We start from the raw sequence: 23390 nt of genomic DNA, 5'->3' as shown, positions 1-23390 counted from the left end.
GCAGCCTAGGCATGCGTATTTTGCATTCGTCATAATCCTTATTCAACTGGCCCGTTTTGAAACTTGCATATTTCAACAAAGGTCTTTCGGTTTGTCCTGTTACAGAAACGACGCGGCATATTTAGCCTACTACAAAAATTGTTAGCTTGCACTTTTACGTTAAACGCAGGCATCGGTAAAGTTTTGAAGCTGGGCGAAATTAATTAACGAGACCCATTTGTTTCACAGGCGCCTTCTCGGGGCGTCGGTCCTGCCCTGAGATGATATTTCTGAGTCTGCCTCCGCATCTACGGGGAACAATAGCCGTGTGGCTCGGGCAGCGGGGGGATACGCCGCGCCGAGGCGGAATAGGGTGGTGTCCACAGTCTCGGAGGCCGTGGGAGGAGTCCCGCATTTCGGATGTGCTGCTATGTGCTCCTGTTTGTGTCGGATAGCGCTTCTTCCCCAGATCAGAGCCTCGTCGCCTCCGATGGAGCTGGGCATGCCTGCGATGCTTTTTTACATGAACGGCTGTTAAAGCAAACGCTTTCAGATGGTGGCCCTGAGCGGTCTGCGGTTTTATTTATTTGGGTTGAAATCGCCGCCGCCTATTCCTGCCCAGCATGATGGAAACCTGCTTTCTCGGAGGCATCAGCCGTCTAGTGGTGCTTCTGGCTCTTTTGGAAACTCCGTGTGCTGGATCGTATACCGCAAGCACCGGCTCCGGCCACGCTGAGTGGACGGCCGCCTCGTCGCTGGCGGAGTTTGTGAGTTTCGGGACGGGTGGTACTGAGGGGCGACGTTCGGACCCCGTCCCCGTCCTGCCGAAGGAGCGGGAACCGCGCACAGACACCAACACGGGTAAGGGATCTCTACGGGCAGGGTATGTGGTCCTGCTGCGACTGGCGGACTGTGTGATGTAAACCATAACGGGGCTTGTTACTTAGTTTCAGAGATAGTAAACTGCTTTTAACAAATAATCCGTCGTGTAAGAGGTACACCTCCCTCTGTAGCAATGATGGAAGTATCTATTTTTTAAATGCCTTTTGACCTGCCCTGACCTATCGTAACACATGCGACACGAGCTTCATCTAATGTTACAAAAATGTTACAAAATTAAAAATGAATACATAATTAATTAATAATAATAAAATAAATGCCATGCTGCCTGCAATAATGAAACAAAAAGTGAAGTTGATCTATCCAGCGTTAACTTTAACCTGGTAAACTGACGTTCTCCAGTTGTGTGTGTGTGTGTGTGTGTGTGCGCGCGCGCATGTGTGTGCATATATATATTGTAACTTCTACATCTTAAATTTAAAACCTGATAACTGCTGATTGCCCCCAAAAATAGATCTCATATCTTCATATAGGTCTAATTTTGATGACATTTACAATATGAATTAATACATGGTGGTGTTGTCCATAAGCCATTATTGAGTCTTAAAACCCTACTATAGTTAAAGCACATATTCAGACTGTACTCATGGTGAGTAAACAGTATCAGCTTTAAGTCTGTAACTACAGCCTGGCATTTTTGTAATGAGTCTCTTGTGCTAACTGCCATTGTTTTTGGAAATCAAGTCTGCCTCAGATTGTCTGGGAACTTAAATATCCCGGAGGAGCTGGATAACAGGTAGTTAGTGGTTCTGCTCGGCAGTTAGTGTTAGCAGTTAGTGGCAGGTTTATCTCAGGCCTCTTCGGGAGCCTGAGGGTTTCCTGCTCCCTCTAGCCAGATCACAGGGAGGAGTCCTGCATGCAGCCCAGTGTCAGACAGTTAGCACTCCTCATGTACAATAACCTGCAATGTGTTTCAGAAAAGTTCTTTTCTTGCCCGCTGCTGGTTTCAATCTTCAGAACATGAGGTGGCATTAAATATTATTATTATTATTATTATTGACAACAACAACAACAATAATACAAATAAAGAAGAAATATTTTTTGTGTCCTAGTTTAACTCTGGGAAGTGAATTTAATTCTTATTTTTACTTACTTTCTCATGGGGATTTCATGTTCATTTTGTTTGTATTTATTAGTTTATTTATTTATTTATTTATTTTAAAATGCTTTAATACTTATCATTTCTTCCATTATCAGTATACAGCATTAAGTGGGTCAGGTATTTCTTGGGTTGATGTTTCATGTTTATCGGTATCAGTCTGAACATCTCATACACTCCTCCATGACAGCATTTCAGCTGTGTCTGTTTTACCTCCACAGTTGGTAGAAGACTCTTTGGAGTTTCCCTCCCTTTGCGTTCCAAACGTACCGTAGGGCTTCAGTGCCCGATATGACAAGCAGACAGACAGGCTGCAGGACTGGCTGTGAAAACATGAAGGCAAAATGAAAACGGTTTATAGCAAGTGCTAACAGAAGTAAAAAAGTATTTATATCGGAAGAGAGGTGGAGGGGAGTAAGTTTAAAAACACACACACAGTGTCGCTTTGGCCGGGGGGGCGGCGTCTTGGCGTGGGGGAGCACCTTACTCTGTGTCTGATTACAGAGCCCGAGTGCAGTGAGAGGCCAGTACCAGGAGCCAGTGGCCTGTGCTTCCTCTGCGCTGCAGCTGCCCCGCCCAGCAGCCGGGATGTCATGTGGGGTCTCGTAACGGTTAGCGAGAAGGGGATGCCAGTTCGCTGTGGATCCCTAATGACGGTCCTGCAGAAAGAGTGAAGGAGTGGTGCCTGTATATAACGCAAATTAGTCACAGTACTTTTGGGGCAGTAAAAGGAGCAGACAGTCAGAAAGATGACTAGCTTGGTTTCTATAATATCATATAGACCCATTCTTCTCCGGAAGGATGCGCAGGCTTAAAGGGGAACAGATCCCGGCTCTCTTTAAGCCTGTATTTATTGTTACCTAACTGGCCCCAAAGTTACATCTTCCCTCCAAAACGGGAATGGGGTGAAGCATAAAAAATGCTACATTTCCTGGATTGAAGTATGCTTGTGCATTTCACCGAGACAGCAGGCCATGGTCACAGCCTTGAGGAACAAGCTGCTTCACGGTCTTCTTGTCACCTTGTGGTTCGCGTCGGTCCAACGGTGTGGGAAGCTGCAGTCAGCTGGCCCGGCGCAGTGCTGGAGTGCCGCCCAGTCGTGGGAAGGGCCATGTAAGGGGATGGAAACCTATCAGACCAAAACACATTCCCTGAGTCCCGGAGCACTATTGTCTCACACAATGGGTGTGCCACCGCGGGGTTTTTAGACAGGGGAGGAAAGTGCTCGGTTAAGATTGTTGTCACCAGTTCGTGACCCGTGTGTTTGAAAGGGCGGTTCTGCAGGAAAACAGTCGTGAAGGAAACAACCCCAGCCGGGAGTAACAGCGCCTTGAGATCCAGACCCAGATGGCGGACCGGACCAGACTGGGGACAGGGACGGCATGAAGGATCTGGCTGGAACATTCTGGAACAGTTGAGCTGTGCAGACTGCCAGCACATGTGACCATAAAAACCTGACATTCCAAACATGTCAGCAACATTCACTGTCAGAACAAAGCTTACGGCCCGGCTACAGATTTCTTACCCCAATGGTACAAAAAGTTTCCTCAAGGTCCATTTCTGTACCTTAAAAAGTAAAGGTAGTAAAGAGTAAAAGGTATATTTAGCCAGAGCTTGGGTACGATTGGCAGCCCCAGTGACAAGTAACTACATCCTCAAAGGAGCAAATTGCTGCTTCTTTCTGACAGGATAGTCCTCCATCCCTCACTGCACCCCAGGACCCCCGGTGTAGGGGGTGGGAGGGGGTTGGTTTATGTTAGTGATGCACCGATAAGGAAATTTCTCACCGATACTGATACCTGATTGTTTGGTTTGAGAGGTTCTACTTTAATAAGTTTAAAGAGAAACTCCAGCCAAATAAATAAAAGAATAAATTAAATTTCAAAAATATAAAAAAAGTATTTATTTTTTGGTAAGAGAATTTCATCTCTGGCTTGCAACAACAGTCCCAGAGCACTGTATTTTATAACTGTATACATCTTATATATTTATAACATATATGTTTGTAACATTTATAGCAAAAAAGGGCCAATCAGGAACTGTGATAAACCCCATAATTTCCTTATAGACAGTCTTTCGATTCTGCTATGAAACACTTGTGTTACTGGCAGACTAGTGTTATTTGGCTGTACTGCAGCCTTCTTTACTGGAACGGATATGTTCATCTTCGCCTTAAGGTAAGCAATCAAATTTGTTGTGGCGAAACGTATATCAGTAGGTCCTCCTCGTGAAATTTAAGCAGAGCAATGTTTGCCAAAAGCATTGCTAACATCCTTTTCACTAACATTAAAATAACTCCACACAGCATACATCTTTCTAACAGTTTAGTACGTGGGCGTGCAAAGCATTATGGGTCACCATTTTAAAAGAAATTATCGGCAATAAATATACACTTGCATGGGCACGTCACCTGTTTATATAGTGTGTGTCCAGCCATGAATCTCACCTGTGAACATCTGGCTGTTTTGGGGGGTTCAGGACAACCATGTCCAGCCTTGACATTCAGTCTGAATTTAGCCTTTTTCCTGCCTTATCTTCTGGACCAAACTTTGACCCTCATAGCTCTCAACACTGCGCTCCTAAAATAAGAGTGTAGCTCCGCCCACAGTGGTACAGTCACAGTACCAACAAGGCTGCATTTGTTGTTTGTGTAGCATGAGATAGACATAGTGTCAGCCCCCCCCCACCCACACACAGAATTTCATTATGAGCATTGTAGCTTTTTGCCCACTGTTAAAAAAAAAATAAAAATGACCAAATGTATATTTGGTTGAAATTAGTTTTTGTGTACAGTCTCAGCACTTGATAAGATTTGGCTCAAAGGTCTCATTTTTGGAAAGTATCAGTTAACGCAAATGTACAGCCATAGAAAACATTAGCGACCCCAGCACATATATATTTTTGAAACTGTACCCTGGGTCTTCTCTGTTTCTCATTGATGAAGGGCTTCTTCCTTGCTGTATGGGACTTCAGTCGTGCTTCTAGGAGCCCGATACCAACTGCTCTAGCAGTGAACTTCACACCACTTAATGTTTCCCATTCTTTTGGAAGGTCATTTGACGTCATCCTACGATTCTTAAGAAACCGCCGGATAAGTTGACGGTCATCTATGGCGTTAGAATGTCGCTCTTCCTGGCTGGTTTCTGGTCATTCCCAGTGTCTCCTGCTTCACCCTGTTCTTAAGTACTGTTTGAACCTGGAAGCAACCTGCTGCTCAGCGTAGCCATCTGTCATCTGAACCAGTATTACACCAGGATTTAAAAATGCAGATTTGTTTACAGAAATAGACTGGTCTCTTAATTATTACTGCGGCTGTATATTTGACCATTCTTGACAAAATCCATGGAATCGGTCTAGTGCCCTGTATTGTGTTGTTGCCTCTGAATGAACTGGCATTTGTTCTGTGGCGATTTTTTGAACGTGGCCTTTTGCGAGGTCAGCCTTAGGAAGGAAACCCTAATTCCCTCAGCTCTGGGTCGCCTCCATATTTAGGGTTCAGGCTTTTGTTAGCTTAGACAAACTTGACTGCCAGTTGCTCCCCACCCATGATCTGCACTTCCGCAGTTGGTTATGGTCTGGGGCGGGGATTTGGGGGGGGGGGTTGTCAGGTGCCAGCTGCCCTCTAGTGACAGATATTGGGTACTGTAAACTATTGAAACTGAGTAAATAGATACTGTGATACTGTGAAATAGATACATTTACTGTGCCAGTGCTGAAACAGAGAATGGCAAAGTGTGTATGTATGTATGTATGTGTATATATATATATATATATGTATTTTTGTATTGTATGAGTTTAAACACAGGCTGTAAAAGCCTAAATATTTTCCTTTGCACAGGATACTCAGTATAATCATGTTTTTCATTGTGCCCAAAGTGATGACGCTTCCCACACGACTCCTGATCTCTCCTGATTCCTACAAACTGACCAGTACTGTCCTCTTTGTTTTCAGTCCCCAAACACAACATGCCCGGCAGTGTTACCATGGATACAGAAGGCTGGGAGTCTCACTCGCAGACCGCCAGTACCTACATATTCTCTGCAATTAGCCGAGCCGGAGAGAGGACTCTCCTGTCCGTGATCACCGACAGCACGTCTGCTTACACCCAGGAATCCAACTCCTCAGAGGCCTCCTCTCAGACCTTTTCCCAGACATATCAAACATCCACCAGGACCATCTCCCAGACATCTGTCCGAGGGTCACACACCACCTCCCAGCAATCCTCCCAAACTTCTCAGAGGACTCAGCAATCCTCCCAAACTTCTCAGAGGACTCAGCAATCCTCCCAAACTTCTCAGAGGACTCAGCAATCCCCTCACCAGACTTCCTCTGACACCTCCTCCCCAACTTTTTTCCAGCCCTCTTCCCAGAATTCCTCCCAGTCCTTCCCTGGGGAATTGAGCACTGCTAGCCAAGACTTGACAGATGTGATTCCCTCTTCTGAGTCTGGCCAGTTGGACACTGCAGTATACAGCCATCACACCATGGCAGGTACACCTCTGAATGGGACAGGGCAGATGGATCCCTCGCAGGTATCTTTGGACACCATCGGTCCCCTAAATTCTACGCTGCCTATGTCTGATGATGGCACAGAGAACGCAAATGTGACCCAGTTTAACCAGCCGTCCAAAAGTGGGATAACTCGCACCGAATCCAGTCTTGCCGTCTCCTCTATGCCTCCGGATCTGTCCACAGAGGACAGCATAACCAACACGTCTCATCTAGAGAACCAGAGGTCGGGCACTTTACCCGCAGAGACGGACATCACTACGGAGCCGTTCACCGGAGATCTCAACACGGACGGCAACAAAGAAACGGCAACCATTCATAATACTACAGGTAATGTGGCTTCAACAGAAGCGCCCCCTGTGGTTAAAGGCATGAATACGACTGCGGATCGTTCACTGACAAAAGTTATGTCCAGTCAGCGCCCCCATACCACAGAGCCAGTGCAGTCGGAAAAGACCACAGGGGCACCACCTGGCACTGAGTCAATGGTGACGCACACGTCACAGTTAGGTGAAGGAACCACCTACAGGTCAACCCCGCCTGGTCCTGTCTCCCTCCCCCCAACACAGAGTGCGCCAAGCACCACAGCACAGGCCCGGACTCTGCCCACCACTCATGCCACCGTACCAACAACCGAGGTGTCTCAGACCAGGGGCTCCACCCTTCAAGACCACCCTCCTTCCAGGACGGGAGGAACATCATCTCAGACCTCTGAGGGTCCTGCCGCCACCTCCAGACTGGACGGCAGCACTGTCCCGTCTAGAGGAATGACCCAGCCTAGCCAAGCCACTACACTGATGTACAGGCACACAGACCCCGTGAGGCCGACCACGGCTCACGCCTCAAGGGGCTTTGAAGAGAGGACAACGACCGAAGGCCAGATAACTACTGCAAAAACGCCCAAGAAATTGAGTGAGCCACCAGGTACGACTTTAGCGCTTGGTTATGAGTGTTAATTCATCCACACAGGATAAATATCGACACTTGTTTGTATTCTTGCCATCTGTTCTAGGCTCCCCCTGTTACGGGAATGTGTGTTTGAACGGAGGGACATGTGTTCTAGACCTAGGGGGCAGACCCCAGTGTGAGTGTCTCTCAGCATGGACGGGCCAGGACTGCAGTCAGGGTGAGCCCCCTCCAAACACACAGACACACACACGTAGGGTATACCTGTCCTTATGGGGCCCGCTCATTCACTTCTATGGGAAAAATGCTAACGCTAACTATGACAACCTTAACCCCCACCCTGCCCTAACCATAACCATAAGTAACCAAACAAAATACAACAGTTTTTGCATTTTTAACTTTTTCATAGCAGTCACCAATTTTAATAAAATAGAGTTTTTGCCTTATGGGGACCATGAAACCGGTCCCCATAAGGGAAAAAACTGATATTTATCACGTTATGGGGACATAAGGATAGGTATACCCGCTCTCTCTCACACACACACACACACACACACTTCATTCCTGTGACATACCAATCACTCCTGATTCCAGTGTGTTGCTGTTTTACCAGGTTGTGTTATAGATATTGTTGGTAGTACTACTCAAAGAGTCACAAGACATTCCCTTTATACATGTAACTCTCTATACTGTCATGGCAGTTGAATTGAATCAAATTGAATTGAATTGAATTGAATTGAACTGAACTGTTCTGATCTTAATTAAATTCTATTTCATTTCATTGACCCTGTGGAGTAACTACCCAGTGCCTCCTGATGGTGAAAATGAGGAAATATTGTGCACTGTCAGCCCTAACCTGTTCCTCTCACTGGTTCCATGCTTAGGATCTTGATTTTTATGCAGATATTTGATCTATAAAAAGCTTCTCTCCCCTTCTGCGTGTTCTCTCTCCTGACCTCCCCCTGCCGCGTGTTCCGGCCCAGACGTGGACGAGTGTGTGACTGGGCGCTGTCCCTCGGGCTCCGAGTGCGTAAACACGCGAGGGTCCTTCAGCTGCGAGTGCCCCCTGGGTTTCGACCTTGAGAACAGCCGGACCTGTACCCGGGGTGAGACAGCGCACCCTGCTGGACAGGAGGGATCATTACATTAGTATTTGAGTGGATGCAGTGCACTGTGGAGATAAACTTCTGAAAGTCTGGAATTACTCTGCAGCGTGATCTTCTGTATTGTCTGTATTGTCAATTGATGTCACGGATGCAGTGATGCAGTGTGCTTGAACTGTGTGGAATCGCAGTGTGTACAGGCTGCCCCCTACTGTCAGACTCAGGGTTTTTTACTCTTCTCTACAGCCAAGACCTTCCTGGGTACTTTCAGTTTCTCAAACGTGAACTTCAACAGCAGCCACCCCAGCAGTGCTGGACTTCATGAAATCCAGAGAGAGATCCTGCTGCTGGTGAGATTTTTGATGTGCTCTGTGCTCCTGCGGGGATTTGTGTGTGTGCGTGTTTGTGTGTGTGTGTGTGTGTGTGTGTGTGTGTGTGTGTGTGAGCATGTGTCTATTAAAAATAATCAGGTAAAGTAGTTTGGAGATGAAAACACCCTTTACTGGCTGGTCCTGAATTATACAGAGTTTATGGGTGTCATCACGATTGGCTGTTTTTAAACCTTTCATTTTGAATTGTGTTATTGTGTGGCTTCCGGATGGTTCTTTGTTGATGAACGTTCATTTGAAAAGTATGTGCCTTTTCAGCTCAATTCTTCACTGGCCACTCTGAAGGGCTACGGCCGATCCGCACTCAGGAAAAAGTAAGAGCGCCTATCCCGTCAGTTCCACCCTTTTTCATGAGCTGCTGTTAGGCAGTCGGCTCTGTCTGTTTAACCTCCTGCAGCCTCTTGTGTCGTCATTATAGCTACATGAATGTGTGAACGTCATGTGTGGGCAAAAGACTGTGGCAGAAAATCTTCTGGGAGACTCTTCTGAGAGCTTAGGCCTGCTCAGGTCCTTTGTGGCGCTAAGTGAGAGTGTCCCTGCATCCTCCAGCGGCACGCAGCAAATGCACATCGCTGTCGTCAGCATGTTCTCCATGGCGGCAACGGCGACGCGCCCGGATGTGCTCACCGCCATCCGGACTTTCCTGGGCAACTGCAGCCGGGGGACGGCCCACTGCGGCCGGCTGCTGGGCGCCAGAGTCTCCTACAGAGGTACAGTGTGTCTGTCAGATATACATTAAAAGCGTGTTATTTTGATATTGTGGGGACCATTTTTTGGGGAAATTCAATTTAATAAAAATCTGTAACTGCAATCAAAAAACTAAAAATGGCAGAACACTAATGATTATGCTACTTATGGTTAAGGTTAGGGCTGGGTAGGGGGGTAGGGGTCATTGTTGGGATTAGGGTTTTACCCATACAAATTAATAGACGGTCCCCACAAACACATGAGTACAGGACTGTGTATGTATGTATGTGTGTGTGTGTGTGTGTGTGTGTGTGTGACTGTGTCTGTTTCTGTGTCCCAGGGCTGTTATCATTAACGAAAACTAACATTATGAAAAAATATTTTCGTAAACTGAATTAATGTGACAGAAATAACAAAAATCTACAGTTGAACAAGAACTGTAAATACGCCTTCCTTAACTACCTTAAACAAAATAAAAGTGTTAAATGTGTCCCATCACAGTTTTTAAGTACTATTTGGCTAAAGTAATGATTTGTTTATCTTTTATTGCCACTAATAACACCTGGAATATGTTTTCTCCATTTGAGGATATTGCTAATGTGTATGTGCAGTGTACACTGTATATTCATGAAGGATTCTCTAAAGATTAACCTCATAAAAATGTCTACAGAAACAAAATTACTAAAACTTAAGGTGAAATTGTAAAACTCAGAAAACTAAATAGAAATATATCTTTAACATAAAAACTAACAAAAACATATCAAACCATACCAACTAAAACTAATCTGGATTTCAAATGAAAATTAAAAATTATATATAAAATAAATACTTAATCGAACAGCTCAAAGTTAATGACATTGGTGTGTTTCATGATGATAGTGTCGCCTCCCCCCCCCCCCCCCCGTGACTCTGCACCCACTTCTGACCTACCTGATCACCTGATCAGTCACCTGATCACTATCACTTGACCTGCCAGTAGAATGTGATTCCCGCAGAGTCGTGCCTTCATTGTGGGTTCGAGGGTAGGTGGTGCTCCAGCTCACCACTCTCTGTCGCCCTCTGCAGACCAGTCTCTGTGCCAGGCGCAGGCGGTGCAGTGTGACATGGATCGGACCGAATGTGAGGACACCAGTGGCGTCGCTGTCTGCCAGTGCCGCGATGGATACTTCAAGCACAGCAGAGATGACCTGTCCTGCCGAGGTGGGCTGGCTGTAGGGGGCGTAGTGCTTAAGAGCTGCCTGTCTGCTGCTTTGAACAGCATTTCTGTGCCTCTCAGGGTCATGAGGCCTGTTTTAGTATCCTAAAACTGATATTAGGCTGATAAACATGAGCCAAGTAACTGTAACTATTTGTCTGTTTATTTCCAAAAAGGTTTCAGTAAAAAAAGCATTCCTCAGAACCAGCAGATTTAGTTTTTTTTTATTATTTTGAAATTCTTTTTCTTTTTAAGATTTAAGATGCTGCTATATTTAAACAAAATATGAAATGTATCATTTTGTAGATTTTATAGTTTAACAGCAGTCTGACGTGCTACACTGCTTGTAGAACAAGACGTTTCTTATTTACTTAAATCCATCATCATCTTCATTATGGATTTCTTGGATGAAGAATGGAAATTTAATTCTTCCCCCCAACTCTTTCATATTTGCAGAATGTGGTGACGGTTTTAAACTGGAAAATGGCACCTGTGTTCCGTAAGTTTTCTCTAAACGCTTCAGAGTCACAACAGAAACTTCATTTCCATGTCTCACCTGCTGTTCTGCTGATGTTCCAGGTGCATGTTTGGATTTGGGGGATTCAACTGCGAAAACTGTGAGTAGGGGCCCAAACGCACAGCTGGGGCTGGGGGCTGTGCTGATTGTCGATAACGTTTAAGCATGGCATTGATACTTTTGATATATGTAAAATAATGAGTAACACTTTCCATCAACTGCACCTTCATAATGCCTTTATAATGCATGCATAATCATGGTGAGTATACCCTTATATCCTAACATTTTAATATACATTAATAACAAACGTTATATGATTATGTTTGTTATTATAATGTTTGTTATTAATGTCTATTAAAGCTGTTAAGGTACAGTAGGATGTTAAGATATACTTACATGCTGCTTATGAATGTTCTATGAATGCATTATGTAGGTGCAGTTAACGTAAAGCATTACAAGATATCCTCCTGGCGGGTAACACAGCAGCATTGGGACTAACACCTGGAGCTCTGAACGATGCTCGCTGCTGGGTTAGCATGACGCTAAAGTGGTCCCTCCTTTTTCAGTTTACAAGCTGATTGCGGTGGTGGTGTCCCCAGCTGGTGGGGGCGTGCTGCTCATCTTGGTCATCGCTCTCATCGTGACCTGCTGCAGGTAAATGCCCACACTGAGTAATATAATAATTTAGCACAGGGAGCTCAGTACAGCTGCGCTTTACACTGGTACCAGCTGACATTGTCCGGTCAGGCTGGTATCTCAACTCATAATTTACCCCCTTTTACTGTATTAGACATTATTAAACACGAAGGCCAAGTGAATTCCTGAATCCATCTCATCCATCCATCCATCAAACCATACAGACATTTTTTTCCATTCATCTGTCTTTAATGCACTTGTTATTCATGGAACCTGGTGAAACGGACAGTAAGCAGTCTGTGTGGTTTTTGTGGTCTTCAGGAAGGACAAAAACGACATCAATAAGATCATTTTCAAGAGTGGGGACCTGCAGATGTGCTCCTACCCCGAGTACCCGAAAGGCAACCGGGTGTCCGTGGAGTGGGGCAGGGAAGCCATCGAGATGCAGGAGAACGGGAGCACGAAGAACCTCCTGCAGATGACTGACATTTACTACACCGTATGTACCCTGGCCTCCCTTGTCACCACCGCCATCTGTTTGTCTGGCTGGGGGGGACTGGGGCTGCATTTCTGTTCTGCATCAGTAAACATGCAGCCATGATGACCCCCCCCACCCCCAGCACATCTCTGTGGGTTTATATGGCTCCTCTTCCTTTACGCATTTGAGCCAGATATGTTACCCTGACAAAATGCAACTTAAATTCATTCATTGTGCATTTCACTCTGTATGTTGCCTGTGTGTAACCCGTATGTTACATGTGTTATGTTGTGTTATTCTGTGCGTTATGCACTATCTACGCTGCGTGCTATAGTATGTCACTCATGTTACACGGTCATTTTTGTGTTACCTGTTACATTGTGTCACTCTGCATGTTATACTGTCATTTTTGTGTTACCTGTTACATTGTGTCACTCTGCATGTTATACTGTCATTTTTGTGTTACCTGTTACATTGTGTCACTCTGCATGTTGCACTGTCATTTTTGTGTTACCTGTTGTTCACTCTGCATGTTACACTGCATCACCGTGTGTTGTTCCTAATGTTATGTTTGTTAAGCAGGGACACTTTTGCCACCATTACCTATGGGAGAATCTTTACAGCTCAGGGACAGTAGCTATGGGACAGCTGGTATAGTGGTCGAAGCCTCACACTTGCAACCAAGTCCAAGTTATTGGTTCACGTCCCTGGATGGGATCTGCTCTTGTAGCCTAAAGACAGTAACTTAGCAACAGTAGATTTTATGAGTAAATCAGTTTACGGGTAAGAGTGGCCATCGCTAAAGACGCCTGTTGATGGCTGTTTTGGAGTGTAACATGCGTCTGGATGTGTGTGTCTCTCACAGGCTCCCCTGAGGCACCCAGAGTGGCCTTCCCGCCAGTCCTGCATTTACCCGGCGCAGTGGAACCCCTCCTTCATCAGCGACGACACACGCAGGCGGGACTACTTCTGAAAGGGCCGGGGCAACGATCAGACCACTACGAACGTCGTGAACCTGAGGGCCAGGCATAAACGTTCCCATGGTGCGGCAGCCTGCGTTTGTGAAGAAGTGGATTTTTGAAAGGAGGAGTCATTTTGCGTAGCAGAGCGTAGCTGGACCTAGCAGGGCGGTCGTGAACGGCCACTGTGAGTTGCCGTGGTAACACAAGCCATGTGATCAAGCCCTTTGAAAGGTGTACTGCCCTTTAATGTCCCTCTAGTGCGTAGCAGCCGGAATGGACCATGTATCTGGAGTAAATATTTTATCCAATATACTTCCTAAGCTACATGGTGAGTGGTTGTCCACGGCCGCCCACGCCCGGGGGGGCTCCTAATTGCTGCTTCCGGTGAACGTCACTCACTCCTCTCTGTGTCTCTTGCTCATTCTGATCCTGAAGGAGCAGGCCCTCCCCTCCTTCTCGGGTTACGCCTGTTGTAACCGCATGGCAGTCTCTGTGCCTGCATATCGCACTATAAGGAACATATTTCTAAGGTGTATTATATTTGTACCTGGTCATATATTTTAGTTGGAGAGACTTTTTATAATTATTTTGCTCTTTGAAATATGAATTGTCTTATTTCTGGCGTTGTAGTCAGACCTGCATATTTAGACAATTAAAATGAAAACGCTGTTTGTTGCCGCTGAATGATTCAAGTTGCTCTTTCTGAAAAGAAGCATATACGCTGTTATATTCACTGAAGGGGTGCTTCGTGGAGGTTGAAGCCCAGAATTATTGGTTTGAGACTCGAAGACGTGTCTCAGATGTCCTAAGAACAGCGCTCCCGGTGGTAAGAAATGTAATTTTCACTCACAACCCTCTTTTCCATCAATTTATATGTTTTGTAGGTCAGTGAAGTGGGGTTGCCCAGTGGTTAGCACTTTTTTGCTTCTGGGACCAGGGTTTGAACTTCCCACATGGCTCCGTGGGTGTGGAGTTCGCATGTTCTCCCCATGTCATGGAGTTTCCACAGGGGTACTGTGGTCCCCCCTAAAGCCCCCACAGTCCACACCCATAGGTGTGCATGTGTGACTGAATGGCGTGTGACGGGTTGGCGCCCCATCTTGGGTTCTTCCCTGCCTTGGGGGGGCTCAACCTTCAGTAGGACAAGTGGTTTCAGAAAATGGTTATAGGTCAATAAAGTTCTGCCTCAGTGCTGTTAACCAGGAGCAGGGAAACCAGAGAATTCACAGCTGTTAAATCAGCCATTAGGTTTTTAATAAAGTCACTACCTTTCAAAAAAACAAGATTAAAAAACATTTATTTCAATATATCTTTAGATATAATTTGTTTTATATATTTTAACATGTATATGACATAGATATATAGGATATATAGATCTTTATTAAATACTCAGCACATAGAAATGGGGACAGAGTATAGCCATAAACTTTATCTAAATGATTTACAGATGGGCACCAAGACCGAACCAGATTACAAAGGAGCATGATTTATGTATGTTTACATACACACACACTGCTCTTTTGTATTAAATGTCATTTAGAAAATGGACCCAAATCAAGCTATTTTAGGTCTGTAGTCTCCTGGGTCCACTCTGGGTTCATGGTCTGGCCAACCCTGCGAGAAAAATGTAATACATTCACAGATGAACTAGATAACACCATAACAGACGAAACATCTCACAAGAATATGGTATAATCAGCACTTCTGAGGTAAAAATCAGTTCTGATTGCCTGGCAGAGAGATGGCTGTTTCCTTTTCAATTTCCCATTTTTCAAAACAATTCACGCTTGGAGCAAAATAGCACATATTTCTCCTTCCATGGAAATGCTAAGAAGAGAAGCACACCAAAACGCTGACACGTTCCACAGTACCTTGACAACGGAGCTTCACGTCGCATTAAAATTCTACGATGCGTCGGGGCCGCGATTTCAGCAGCAAACACTGACACAGACACCCCTAGAAAATGGTAACACTCAAAGCGAAAAGGCTGCTGAAGATGAGAGAGCAGAAGTGATCACAAAAACTGGTCACAGTGCAGTGGTATAGCATTAAGGCCTGCTTTACAGAGACCATTCTGCAATGACGACATCCAAGAAAAGCATCGCTTGAGTTCAATCTAAATATGTTACCTTTTTAATATGGATACAAATATACCAATAAGAGCACAACATCAAACTAAGGCAGGAATATACAATTAAAACCATCTGCTATCGGCCAAAATGCCACAAACTCAGCACAGAAGCAGCAGGTATGTATGCCTTTAAAAATCAACCTGCTCTCTCAGTGGGACCAAGGACAAGTATGATTTTGGCGTGACATGGACTACACGGAAGGTGACAGTGACCCCAGGGTAGATTGTTAAGTTGGTATTTTCCCACTGTTGCAGTTTAAGGCTTTGTGGGGTAGAGAGGTAAGACGGTGACTGAGGAGGATGAGGTGCAGTACAAAATACCCCCAGTAAACGGACGGGGCTTTGAATTGGGAATACGTGGTCAGCAGCATCAACTGACACGTTCATCCAGCTTTAGAAATAAGCAGATTCTTGGTGTATGTCCCTGACACCGAAAGAGGAAATCGCAGTTAACCAGGACAATATCACACATGGAGGATGAAGAGAGAAAAATCATTTTTCATATGATGATTTTTCATAGAGGAGAGAGGACTGCATTCAAGTTGTTAATTATACTTAATGACAAGAAGGGTGGGAGTTTCTCAGGGATACTGAGGCCAGCTACCCTGGCAGCTCAAACACCCAACCTCACAGTTCCTGGGATACGACTCCTGTAACTACGAAGTCTCCCATAGCAATGATGGTTAGCATAGCTACAAGATCTCTCACAGCTATGAAGTCTCTATTAGGTACAACAGATCCCATACCTACAATGTCTCCCATAGCTACGAAGTCTCCCGTAGCTATGTCGCTGTCATAACTACAGAGTTTTCGATAGCTATGACACTTCCCATACCTGCAACGTCTCCCATAGCTACGACAGTTCCCATAGCTACAACAGTTCCCATAGCTACAATGTCTCCCATAGTTATGAGGTCTCCCATAGCTACGAAGTCTCCCATATAGCTTTGTCGGCTCTCATAGTTATGTCAGTTCCCATTCCTACAAAGTCTCCTATAGCTAAGACAGGTCCCATAGCTACAACTGCTGGGTTTCAGCACCCAGTCACAGTGGTCAGCCATCTTTCTGCGCTGCTCCCCTGATGTCCTTCAAGTTTAAACATGGGAAAAAAACCCGATTCCCACCATTTCATTCTCATTGCACATAGACATTATCTCAGTATAATATTATTACCGACAAATTATTAATTACTTTTATAAATTAGCTATGATTTATCTTTATGCATATGGGTGTGTTCATTCATTATATGGTAAAGAAAATATCACGATTATATAGATATTCCATCTATTACAATATATAAACATTCATCTTTCTGAAGACCTGAAAATAACTAATATACTATATTCCTCTGAAATATCATTTCAAAACAACAGAGCGGTAAAGCTCATCAACTAGATTATTATAGCGTAGTTCGGTATTTGGTCAATACAAACTAGAGAGAGTTAACCCAGTAACCACCTTACTCAAAAGCAAAGCGCTTGTGCGTTCAAACATTCCATCCTGCAGTACTGCGGGTCCTCCAGCAGGGCCGAGGTACTGAGCTGCCCTTCAAAACTGAACACTTACAGCTATCAGTTTATTGCAGTTATTCAACATTGTGCTGTGCTGCGCCCTCACCGATAACTGTCAGCATTGCACAAGAAAGTTTTTAAGCTGCAACCAAACTACATCAGTTAAATGGCCAGCACCCCCCCCCCCCCCCACCCCCGGGTGCTTGCAGGAACGATTAATCTAGCCGGTCATACTTGGTAAAAATGGATCGTCATGGAGAACTACAAACATTTACCCTGGCATATGTTTTAAACATAAACCCGAGGACAAGTGATCATCACCATGAGGCTGGAGGGTGCAGCCCTGCCGGGAGACACCATACACCCGAGTTCTGAAAGGCGGCTTTGGCAGTTGGGGTGCATGACCGAGGGAGGGACAGGACGAAGGTGAAGGTCACAGCGAGGGGCAGCGCTAAGGGGGACTCAGACATGCGACTCATCCAGATCCAAGTCCACGGGGGACAGTGGCTGGGGAGACCTCCGAGGGGACAGTAAGGGGGCCAGGAGCGGGTTCTCGGTACCGTTGTCCTCGCTGATGTGCAGGACCGTGTCCGAGTGCTGTAGTAGCACCGAGGTCTCTTCGTCCTCAGGACTCTCGGGGACCAGGTCGGTGGGCAGTGGGCGGGCTGGCGTCTCCAGGAAAGGGAGCGGAGGAAGGAAGGGGGAGGAGGAGGGTGGCGTGGGGGTGGACCGAGGGGAGGGGGACAGGGTGCCCCAGAGTGCTCTCGGCTCCTTCTCCCTGTTGTCAGGCGTGGCAGAGAGCTGGAACGAAGAAAGAGAGAAATCATATTTGAACTGAATCAGACATGCCATTCGCTTTGCACCTTGTATGTTGTTTGCACTTTATGTACATTGTCTGTCTGTTAATAAGATGTCTTTTACATTGTATTTAATCTGTACTGTTTTGTTCTATTGTATTGTAATGTACCGGAGAGACACCTTCAAACTGCCAGAAACAAATTCCTTAAGTGATCCCCACACACACTTGGCCTATAAACATAACACAACTCTAATATTGATACTCGGGGAGCTCTTCAGCATGCTGACACTCCACCTGGATGACCAGGTAAATAGCAAAACCCCATCCATCCTCTCGCCACTCCTCCTGGTCAGGGTGGCCGGGACCTTGTCCCATGCAGCACCAAACATAACAACAACAACAAATGTATTTTTGTATAGCGCATTATAAAAGCATTACATCGTCTCAAAGCGCTTTACAGCATCCGCACCCAAAGCCCCCAGTGAATAAGCCAAAGGCGACAGTGGCAAGGAAAAACTCCCAAGAAGGAAGAAACCCTGGGAGGGACCAAACTCAAAGGGGGAGCCCATCCTCCAGGGGCCGGCAGGGAGAATCAAATTGGAGAGATGGCTAAGTGCTGAGTCATACTGTCCATATCATAAAATTTGTCCTACAGCTGAGACATACACTGGAGGCGGGAATCGAACCCCTGTGCCCCAGGGGTGTGAGCCAGAGAAAGTTACAAAGTTATACATATTCTACAGATGCACCCATTGTCCTCTATCTACTGATAGCGTTTTACATCTAACTGACCAATCAAAGATGTTTTATGAAGTTATCTATTTAACTAGCATTTATGTTTGCATTTATGTTTGACATTAGTATTCATGATTGAGAATTTTAACAATTTAACATTGATAGATAGCTATCCAACGTCACTGTTAATTGGGAATATAAAGTGAGATTAATTTTTTTTGTTGACACTGACATATTTGCCTGGCTGAGAATAATCCACATTAGTCCATTTCTAAAATTAACCCATTCACTGAAGGCTTTGTAAAGACAAGTACTAAGGGTGCCACATTATGTTATGTCAGGTTGTTTTTGTAAAAGAGTTTCTGAGAAAATTAGATTTTTCACACCCGTGAAATAATGGATTCTTGGAAATGCACGTTTCTCATTGGACAACAACGACTGCATTGGACAGCAATGATCTCATTGGACAGCAATGGTACATTGTGAAAGAGGCAGCAATGTGGGTGTTTCTCTAAGGCTACCCGCACCTACCGGGCCTCGGGCAGGGCTGTGTGAGTCTGCAGTGATGGGTGCCAAGGAGGATCCCGCAGGGGAGGGCACATTCAGCTTCTTGCCCTCACCCGGACCCTCGTCACCTGCTGCTGACGTCACAGTGACGTTGGGCTGGGTCTCCGTGAAGGTCACTGACCTCTTCTGTTCAGTTTGTGCTGAGGGGAGATGGAGCAGCAGCCGCATTTAAAATAGCGCCCCCTAGTGCGACGTATGCCTGACCACAAACCACACTGCCACTGAGACTAGGGTTATGCAAGACAGACATGCAGAGCGCCAACTCAGGAGGCAAGAGGAAGGACAGGGGTCTCACCTTCACAGTCCAATAAAGTTTCTTTTTGAAAACGAGACACAAACAGAACAGAGTGACACAGTCAGTGATTGAGGCCTGTGGTGACCGGGCTCTTCTCAGAGCAGACGCACATATATAGTACATATATACTGCACATGTATGGCACACATAGGATACAGACATACACAGCTGCTTGTGGGCGAGGGGCTGTTTTCAGTACAGGCCTGTTCATGTTAGCATAGCATAACGGCATTTCACACAGCACAGGAACAGGAAGTTAACCAGAGAGATACATTGTAAATGAATCATTATTCACATGGCTCAGCAGTCCCCATGCTTCCCAGAGATCAGATTACATTATAATGAAATAATATTTTAAATATTAGGAAATCCCTGATACATGGATTCAGGGCCAGTAACGGGGAAAACTGCTCATAACTGGGAACCCATGACGCGACAATATTAAATACTAAACATTTAGTTTATGTTTCAATAATAATTAATGTGATTAGTCATATCACTGAATTGCTATATAATTCAAGGAATCATGTATCGACACCAAGCCAATTGCAGTTCACGTACAACAATTACAGGGTTTATTTTTTTTTCATTAAATTGGCCATAGAAAAAATATGTTCTTTTTTTTTTAATTTGATACCTTCTGACCACCCCCCCCCCCCACACACACACACACACACACACACACACGCTACCCAGAGGCTTGTTTTTGGGCTGGATGCTTCTCCGCGTGGTGGACAGTCGAGCTCCTGGCCGACCCCGTGGCTCATTCTGGATCTTCTGCATGGACAGCAGGGGGCGCCGCAGCTGAAGGGAATAAGCAAGGAAACTTGTGTCATTCGCTCTTTTGCCTGACCTCTGACTGTCAGGTCCGCCATGCAGCTTGAACCGTGGCTCTGCAATGCATATTAAATGGCTCGTACTAAATCTCAGTTCAGTGCACATACAATACTTAGTCCTTTTGTTAGCCTGTCTTGCAGTTAGAAAAATTAAATGACCATATTAGCTGCTAATGACCAGTTCTATGTGGACGGGTTGTTACAAACCAAATCACTTGACACATGACTGCAGGTGAAACACTAGTGTGCAAATCTCACAATAGCAGCAACGAACAGTACAACTGGAAGTATAGAAGACAGCAAATATACAACATAGTAATAATAAATAATGTGCAACTTTAGAGAAAAGAAAATACAATAAATGTAATGGGCAGCGATACAGCATTTCTCTGTGCCTAGGCTAACATTATAAGATGGTTCTGCCTGTCCAGGTTATTACTGTAATATTACTGTAATATGTGTCTTGGAGTCTGCTTGGCACCAGTCCCCAATTCACCTGTCTCAGGCCTCTTTTACGGCCTAGTGGCGGCTGAATGAGCAGGTTCTGCTGGCCTGGCTCGCTCTGCACACTGGCCACCCTTCAGACCCAGCCCAGCCGCCAAGGTCACATGGAGAGACACACAGAGAGACATACAGGCTGCCATCAGAACAGAGTACGCTGCAAGAGCGCCGAGAGCTGCACAAGAACCCCTCCCAGCAATATCAAACTGGTGCAGGGAGAACAACAGCCAATTCACTATGCCCTTCATGGACACAGAAACTACAGCGAGACATGGACCAGCCATAGAGCCATGGTCTACCATGTTGGACATCAAAATCAGCAGGGGATTGTGGGAAATGGAGGGGCAACTTGGAGCGGTATCACAGGCTTGTGCAGAGGGGGAGTGCTAGGGGGGTCTGAGCCACCTACTTGATTTGCCCAAGCTATTAAAAGAGTGTGTCATTAAAGGTACTCAGTGCCCCATTAATGAATGTGTCAAAAGCTTTGAGCACCTGCCCCTCAAAAAGACACTGTACAGTGCTGACTGAGCACTGGTTGGACCATGAGGGTTGGGGTCACTGACATAAGTCAGAAATAGCATAAGGTACAGTGTAAGGCTCTCAATTGCCACATTGAGGGTTTCCTCCTCATAAAGACCAGCCACAACCACTCAAGAAGACACCTGGAAATGTTGCCCATCCACGACCCACTTCCCCAGACTGCCTCCTGTAATTTTTTTTAGTAGCAAAAGCCTGGACACATGTATGAACACTATGGCGGCATGAGGTTGACCGTGATGACACATGAGGCACACAGGGAGAGGCGCCACGTGGACGGGCCTCCCCAGGAGAGCTGCCGCTCGCAAAGATTTAGAGACAGTGGATGGTTTGAGATGGGGTCAGTCTGGTGCTCAGGGGAGAGAGAGAGAGAGAGAGAGAGAGAGAGAGAGAGACGTCACACTCGACCCACAACAAAGAAGAGGGAGCAGAAGGACCACGGCAAGCAGCTTGGCTGAATGCGATGAGCGAGAAAGAGTAGTAAAAGGTGGCCGCCCAGGCCGAGCTACGGCACACACATAAAAGAGACACAGGGCTGAGACACTGTACCTAGACAGGTTACCCTCTTCCAGCATCCCTTGGGACTCATCTAGCACATTGGGTTCGCTGCAGAGGGGGCACGGAAAAGGGTTTAGCAAGACAGGAAGCGCCCCTGGTGAAGCGCGAGCCATTCAGCCCTGGTGGAGCCCCTTGGTCAACCGACAGCACGCGAACACAAAGGGCGCCCTCTGCTGTTCACCTACGGAATTAACTGCTACTCAACCACTCTCAACCAATAGCCTGCAACAAATCCCAGAGCTCTCAGATGCTCAGACTTCATTCTCTGACAGGCCTGAGGCTCGAAAGAGCTGGGAAGAACAAGCAGCAGTGACGTGACTCCAAACTGAAATCGAGTTGAATGGGCATGCTGAAAGGTACAGGAATATTCCAACCAGGAGGACACAGTCCACCTACTCAGGAGAAAATCACATGCGGTGCTCAAGTCAGGAGATGAAAGCAGAAATTACTGACAGCAGGACCAGGCATCCTCGATGTTGTCTGAATGTTAAATGGCTGTATCGATCAGAGGTGGAACGCATGGCAATGGGGGCCAAACTGATGGATGGAGATCAAAGGTAAGTGAGTAATTACATCAGGTTCTATGATGCGTGAGATGGTACTGTCCTTGACCGGACTGTTAGTGACGTCATTTCATTTATTGCCACCCGGCTCACTATGACATCTGCAAAGGAACACCATTAAACAGCTGCTGAAAACCGAAACACATGAAAATGGAACAGGTTCCTGCTCGGAGGAACTGGACTCTGTGTTTTGAGGGTTTGGCTTGGTTTACATGAATAATTTCCTCATATGTGGAGTACAGGAAATGTAGGACACATACAGTAAACCTCGATTTACAAGTGGTGGTATTAAAACATATTCACATTCATTTAAAATGTACATATAGAACAATAATATATACGTACTGTAACACTTACGCAGGATACCAAATAGAAAGGTTATTCAAGTTAGTACTGCATGGTTTCAGGCAGTGAGGACCAAACGAAGCTTCATGAACCATTTTCGGTATTCATCGACCCAACTAGATGGTGTTTTTAATTTGCTTTGGGGCATGCATTGAGTCATTTTCTGAATAGAGAGCACCATCTAGTGGTGTCAGAACATACAGCAAATGGTTCATGAAGCTTCATTTGGCCATCACTAGTTTCAGGCTTGGCAGATACTGTACAGTGTTGTGAATTTCCTCCGGTAGCACAGAGACTGTAACGCTGTTGCTGTGACGCGGTTTTTGGAGACCCATGTGGGGCCTGGCAAAATGACAGAACGCGCGTACCTGTGACTGGGGAGCATGGCGCTCATGCCAGGTTCTGGCTGGGGGGTGGAAACGCCGGGGGCGTGGCTGGAGAAGCGACGCTGCGTGATGACGTGGGGCAAGAAGGCCTCGTGGTCACTCACCACGCTGGGAATGCTCACCGAGTCGTCTGGGGCACATGGAGCACAGGCGGGAACAGACAAGGGGCAGAGGAGATGGTGGTGGTGGTGGTGGGGGGGAGGGATGGAGGGAGTAATCGCAGCATGAGCAAGAGCAGGGAGATCACAGAAGGGGGACAGAGCCA

General features: G+C 45.9%; 2 protein-coding genes across 6 annotated transcripts in view; one reads left to right on the top strand and one right to left on the bottom strand.

Annotated features, from left to right (window-relative positions):
- The first annotated feature begins 301 nt into the window (after window positions 1–301).
- On the top strand, window positions 302–14045 carry heg1 (heart development protein with EGF-like domains 1). The gene is made up of 13 exons (XM_048978235.1): window positions 302–840; window positions 5931–7412; window positions 7501–7614; window positions 8378–8500; window positions 8744–8847; window positions 9145–9200; window positions 9436–9596; window positions 10639–10773; window positions 11225–11267; window positions 11348–11385; window positions 11852–11939; window positions 12243–12420; window positions 13265–14045. The coding sequence occupies exons 1-13, from the start codon at window positions 603–605 to the stop codon at window positions 13370–13372; spliced, it is 2868 nt and encodes a 955-aa protein (XP_048834192.1). The 5' UTR covers window positions 302–602; the 3' UTR covers window positions 13373–14045.
- A 3159-nt stretch (window positions 14046–17204) lies between these two features.
- The window catches only part of LOC125710240 (protein unc-80 homolog), a 47811-nt gene continuing 41625 nt past the window's right edge, over window positions 17205–23390 (bottom strand). For 4 of the 5 annotated variants that reach the window (XM_048979775.1, XM_048979776.1, XM_048979778.1 and 1 more), the window contains 7 exons: window positions 23108–23255; window positions 21823–21879; window positions 20732–20813; window positions 20092–20203; window positions 19400–19420; window positions 19069–19244; window positions 17205–17804 (listed from right to left, as the gene is read on the bottom strand). In XM_048979775.1, the coding sequence (XP_048835732.1) occupies window positions 17466–17804; window positions 19069–19244; window positions 19400–19420; window positions 20092–20203; window positions 20732–20813; window positions 21823–21879; window positions 23108–23255 (935 nt within the window). In that variant the 3' untranslated portion in view covers window positions 17205–17465. The remainder of the gene's footprint in view (window positions 17805–19068; window positions 19245–19399; window positions 19421–20091; window positions 20204–20731; window positions 20814–21822; window positions 21880–23107; window positions 23256–23390) is intronic. The other variant, XM_048979780.1, reaches the window with a different exon arrangement.

The sequence above is a fragment of the Brienomyrus brachyistius genome, chromosome 16, assembly GCF_023856365.1.
Source record: "Brienomyrus brachyistius isolate T26 chromosome 16, BBRACH_0.4, whole genome shotgun sequence".
In the NCBI taxonomy this organism is placed as follows: Eukaryota; Metazoa; Chordata; class Actinopteri; order Osteoglossiformes; family Mormyridae; genus Brienomyrus; species Brienomyrus brachyistius.
This window is presented reverse-complemented; position numbering and strand designations above follow the sequence as displayed.